This window comes from Phoenix dactylifera, unplaced genomic scaffold (assembly GCF_009389715.1).
Source record: "Phoenix dactylifera cultivar Barhee BC4 unplaced genomic scaffold, palm_55x_up_171113_PBpolish2nd_filt_p 000281F, whole genome shotgun sequence".
Lineage (NCBI taxonomy): Eukaryota > Viridiplantae > Streptophyta > Magnoliopsida > Arecales > Arecaceae > Phoenix > Phoenix dactylifera.
Genome location: NW_024067765.1, coordinates 546,687 through 552,686, shown reverse-complemented (window position 1 = coordinate 552,686; position 6,000 = coordinate 546,687). Strand labels below are relative to the sequence as shown.

The window sequence follows — 6,000 nt, the reverse complement described above, 5'->3', positions numbered from 1 at the left end:
CCCTTGCTAGTTTATAACATGTATTAACGATTTGTGGTCAGACAGATTGGTGATTAATGACAAATGGAGCTCTGTGTTCTTATGCTTAGTTGCAGGCATCTGGATGGCCGATTGCTGTGGATGATTGTGTTGGGGGCTACGTGATTTCTAATTCTTTAATTCATCTCTGTGGTGCGTATAATTTGCATCTTTTGCTCCTAAAGGCAATATCAGTTTAGATTTGTCCATTCCAGTGAAGCATTCAAACATGTAACGGTTGTTGAGTGAGAAAAGTTGATTCTTTTTTTATCTAATGGTGAAGTCATTTACCTCGTACACATTCATGGCCTCACCATTCTCATTCAGTTATGGCAATATGGAGACATTTGATAGATGCACTGACAGAAGTTCTTCAGTTGTACAGATTGTGGACAGTACTTAGGGCAGCCTGCATAACAGCATAAGCGTTGACTAACACAATCTGACAGAATGTTTGCAGCCAGCTACCTGTGGCATGTTTTAGCGTATATATAATGGTTGATTTGCTCAATTCAGAAGTTTTTCGTCAACTAATCTAGCTGCCCAGTTTAGAAAACTCTCTGCACTTAATTTTGCAGATGATAAAGTGCTGTTTTATGACGAGATCTCTCATGTCCTTGTACATAGCAGTTGATGTATCTTATTTTGGTCTCCACGGCAAGCAACTAAATGGTCCAAAATATTTGTACATTTGAATCATTCGATAAGGTTCTGTTTAGATCTGAACTTGGCCTATGAGGAAATGCAAGATGGTAGCTCTGCAAATAATAAAATCAATGGCTGAAGTTGCAATAAAATTTTAACTATCCTATCGGTTTGTCAGCAAGTCAAAATGTTCATTGGAAAATCAGCAGGTAAATAACCCGGGTGTTCCATCTCCCAATTACTAGGCGGGTGCATCAACAACTTAGGTACATGAGAAGTGATTTTATAGCCTCATCTGAAAATCTGGAAGACCTGATGGCCTGTAACCAAGCATCGTAAAGAATGTTCCTAGGTGTTGATGTTTCATAATGAAACGTTGAGACAAATTTTACTGGAACTACCCAATGACAGTTGCCAGTGTAATTATCCATAACAGATGCAGAAGGATGCAATTTAGCTCCAGTCAGTTAGAAGCATCGCAAAATTTTTAGACATGCATTTGAGAATATAGCAATAAATCAATGTACACGTCCGTGCGACTCTGATAATGCCTGTGGTTATTGCACCCAATATTTTCAAGTGCATCACAGACCAAAAAAAAACTAAAATGTAGAACCCGACTCTCATGTGCATTGCAGTACATAGCCTTCTAATATTCTAATAAAATGTTATATGGGTAAAGTAACGTATATATTACACGGACTGATAGGAGGGCGCATCACCCAACGCTTCTAATCGTACATTACACACAGGGCATCAGATTTTAAATTGACAGAAAGAAAAATAATGTGTTGAGATGCAGCACATTCACTGATGGTTACACGAATTTGTTGGCTCCTGTGTCTGTGATTTAACCCGATATACCTTGCTTATCTGCTGCTGCTGCTGCTTATCATACATGCCCCTGGTGGATATCTCTTGCCTGCCAAATCCGCCCACATAACCCCTTGTTGGTTGCCTACCAGTCCAGTTCGTAGGCACTTGTATGTGAAATCCATCCATAAAACCACTTGTCTGTTTACCAATCCAGTTAATTGGCGGCAACGGTGGTGGTGGCCCTGCATTCTGGATGCGCTGCTGATGATTTGGCCAGTATCGAGCATTTGGCATCCTTGGATGTGACCGGAATCTTAGCCCCTCTTCAATTGTCGGATTAGGTAACCCTGTACTAATGTTCGAATGGTCTTGAAAATTTGATTTCTGCATCCTGAAGTTCTGACTACATCCTTGGAAATCAGAAGCAAACTGAGACAGCCTAGGATTTGAGAAACCTTGTATGTTACAGCTAGGAGGGTTATAGGTAGAAGACCGATAATACTCTTTGTCCTCCATGAAACCTCTTTCATATCCCAATGGTCCAGCAGGTCTGGGCTTGTTAACACCCTGTGCAGCATTCCTACAGGGTGTCTCAAGCAATCTTCCAGTGTTGTTGGATTTGATTTGTAAAGAATTTTTAACCAGACGATGTGCCGCTTCTCCTAAAACATGGCCAGAGAGCGTTCCAGGCACCTGTAGCCTGGCAAAAAGTAGTTCAATTTCACATCAAGTTTTCAAAATAAAACTGAAGATACTTCTAACTTAGTTGTTTTGGTGAAATATGCAGGGGCTAGTCCGTGTTTCAAAATGGTGGATGCGGTCTATTGACCACATTGGATTTTCTATACATGGTTATTATCAAGGTTCACTGTACCGGTGTCGGACCCGTACCGGTGCTACGATATAAAATTTCTTTGGCATATCGAGGATCGGTATGCCGCCGGTGCCAGTACCGGTACCGAACCGGTATAGTACGGTACGCTCGGTACCGTTCAGTACGGTATGGTACGATATATCATGGTTATTATACCCGATCACACTAGATCTAGGCTGAAAAAGGCAGTCCACTTAGCATGCGCAACTGCATAACTGACCTACATAGCATTTTGTAATTGCATATACAGCTTGCCTAAGCTAATGATTAGGTTTAATGTGGATTTCAAGTGGGCCTAACATATATATGTATAAATAATATCCATATATTAATTATGTGATAACTATTGCTATTAGGTATTAGATACCAAGTAGCAAGCACTAATTATTAGTTGTTATCTATAGTAGAGTTGCTATTATTTATCAAAAAAATATTACTATCAATAATACTGTTTTTATTATACTTAATATATTTTATTTATTTTAAATAGTTAAAAAATAGTAGCCAGATATTCATATGAGACCTACATACCTCCTATGCACTATGCGGTCCCCTGACCACCCACACACTGCAACTGTTTTCAGGACACTGGCAAGGCATCAAGGTGCTGAAAGGAGGACTTCACAAGTTATCTTGGTACTTAGCTGGTAGTTGAGGAGCTTTCTTTTGTTATTGTTTTAATAGAAGCTTAAATGGTGAAATGGTCCTAAAAACTTGTTTTTTGAGAAAAATAATAAACTTTTTGGTGCGGATACCAGTACCAGATCACCGGTCATTTGGGTCTACAGTCGCTGTAGGAGGATGGTCCAGCCAGTTTTGTTATGGTTAGAGTGATTTTGCTTTATGTTGATAGCCTTTGGGCTTATTTAGGCATTTTGTTATCTTTGAGGGTCTTTGTGAGAGTTTCTTTATAGAGGTCTTTTTTTGGCATTTTGGGTCTTACATATATGTTAGACCATAAGCTTGTATGGGGTATGCTATAAATGAAAATTTGATTCCCTTCCTTTAGCCCTGGTGTGAAACCCGGAGCAAGAGTTAGGCGTGAAGCCTAGTTCCCCTCTTCTCTTCTTTCCTCCTCTCTCCTTCTTCCCTTATTCTTCTTCCTCTTCCTTCTGTCCGGCATCACTTTTATTTTAGAGGCATGGTACAAGAGGGTCGTCATATCGGTACATGAGTGAACAGCTATAATTGACGGGGGAGGTGTACGGTGGAACCCAGTCCACAGGCAAGCATGCACCCATCAAGACTACAGCATCATCCCTATAAAAGTGAAGACTGACATAGGTTGACCTAGCAAGATGAGTGATCCAGAGAATGAAGAGATACCTCTCTCTAGCTTGCTGACGACGTCCGTTACTGTCTTCATGCCATAATACAGGGAAAGGTTTGATGTCTTGAGGTTTCAAAACCTGTGAAAATGCAGGGTTCACTTTAGTTTGCCAATATATCTGAATTCTTGTCACAGGATAGCGGGATTCTTTAAAAAGGCTGTTTCAAATTCAAATCCCAGCATTCTGAAGCAGAAGCAGCTAGAGGTAACAAGCCACAAGTTTAACACATGGTAGACTATAACAGTATATGGATTAAGGATGCATCTATAATGAGTGCATACAGCATTTGATTGAAATCTGGGTAGCAGCAATGGAACACAATACGTACTCCGTACCCATTAATTTGCTTATACATCATTATCATGGCAGTAACATTTGGTCCAAAGACAGGCAGGCCATTAAAGTTGATTAAAAAGAAAAAAAACAATCTGTTATAAGAAAAGAAGTGCTACAGCTTTGAGCTAACAATCAATAGTTGGCACAACACCTATCATTCATGTTTTCAATGCTCAAAATAGCAAGCTCTAAAAACTGAAACACAAAACACTTCCATGTGTGCATGCGCAGTTGCATCGGTCGGGTACGCAACTTCTACAGGCAGAAGGTCAAAATACAAATGCAAAAAAAAGCGTAAATAGTTTTATAATGTTAACCTGGGAGCCAATAACTTCAACCTCGATTAAGAAACTACAAGATTTAACAATAGAAACCTTCTAGATGACCCGATAATAATGTTATTAAAATCACATCCACTGTGAGACTGCCTAATAAAGTTACTAAACTAAGCCCAGATTTTGAACTACTGAATGTTGATCCAGTTCTGGAGACCATCCATCCTTGTCCCAATTTTTTTCAGAAAAAAAAAAAAGAAAAGAAAACCATGAGTCTGATCCCAACCATCCATGATATGTACATGCAACATCCTTCACTATAATTTGGTATCATTAGGAAATGCCCAACCAAAGAAAACAGTAAAAGCATTTAAAAGAAGGTGCAGGTGCTGGTACAGGATGTGTACAAAATTTTAATGGAGGTGCAACAATGAAAGTAGAAATTTCAAATCAACAGCATGCATCAAGGCACTTGATAACGATCAAGAATTTTATTGCTCAACTCTTTAGCTTCATAGTACCCAACATTAGGATAAAAACTATTAATGCATTTCTAAAAGTACTGCCCTTTTAGAATCTAATTTGATTGTGGCTATTGATCAAAAACTCCCACCAGCATGGAAATAAAATAATTGCATTTAAACAAAGTTACAACACAACCATATTGAGGAACCCTTCAATTGACAACCTATGACATTTTTAAAAATAAAGAGCATCAAAGATAATTTTCAATTCTCGTAAATTGAAAGCTACGAGCCACTTTATTCCTCGTAATTTTTCTATGCATTTATTGCAAAAGTTCCTCCAAACTTCATTGTATTTTGCAACAACAAAACACTTATTCATCTTTCCCCATTAGGCCAAAAGCATTCCTACTCCATCACCTTCTCCACCCTTTAGAATTTTTTATGGTTAGACTTCGATTTTCTTGGACAATCTGACTTATAAATTTGCAATATGGTGCAACTCCTTGGAATCTTCCATATAAAAAAAAATCAATAAGAAACTTTTGTAATGATGAGGAGTAGATGATGGTCAACTTTTGTGCAGAGTAGCGGCTCTGACCCTTTGTTATCTATTTTATTAGATCTAAGTGACATAGGACATATAGAATAGGGATTCTTCTGGTCAGCCTTTAAAGAGAGTTTAACTTGAAAATTTGTGATTCCAAAAAGTAAGAATGCATAAGAGCGAACTTCTACTGACGGATCAAAAGGGGCAATACAAATGATATATAAGTCTTGATTGGACCCGAATTCATGTAAGCTGAAGCGGCCCGAACCGCCCAGTTCCGGCCGTACAGGCCGAAACAACATGGGACCGGGTCGGTTCGGCTGTGGAATTCGGAACCCACCCCCAAACCGAACGGTTCAGAGTGGAACAGGTGCGAACTGGGCGGTTCACACCAATTCGAACCGACTCCCACTCCCCTTCCCTTTTTAAGTAGTGGAAAGGCCTAAGAAGGCTTCCCAGACCTTTCTTCACAGTTTTTTCAAATCCCCCCCAAGCCAAAAGACACGTTGATTTCAACGATTCAAGGAGGATCCAACCCAAAACAAAGTATATTTCCCCTCCCCTCCTCACTTCCTCCTCTCTCTTTTTTCAACACCATAAAATGTCGAAAAATTTTCAAACTAAGGGGAGGTCATTGCCAAAATTTTCGATTGACATGATTTCATGATATGTTGTAGATCTATAGATGATC

General features: G+C 39.2%; 1 protein-coding gene across 2 annotated transcripts in view; it reads right to left on the bottom strand.

Moving 5' to 3' along the window:
• Positions 1-1,203: 1,203 nt before the first annotated feature.
• LOC103696973 (5'-3' exoribonuclease 4-like) overlaps positions 1,204-6,000 on the bottom strand; it is a 38,016-nt gene continuing 33,219 nt past the window's right edge. For both annotated transcript variants that reach the window (XM_039117854.1, XM_039117855.1), the window contains exons 21-22: positions 3,680-3,762; positions 1,204-2,179 (exon numbers count right to left, since the gene is read on the bottom strand). In XM_039117854.1, coding sequence (XP_038973782.1) covers positions 1,471-2,179; positions 3,680-3,762 — 792 coding nt within the window. In that variant the 3' untranslated portion in view covers positions 1,204-1,470. The remainder of the gene's footprint in view (positions 2,180-3,679; positions 3,763-6,000) is intronic.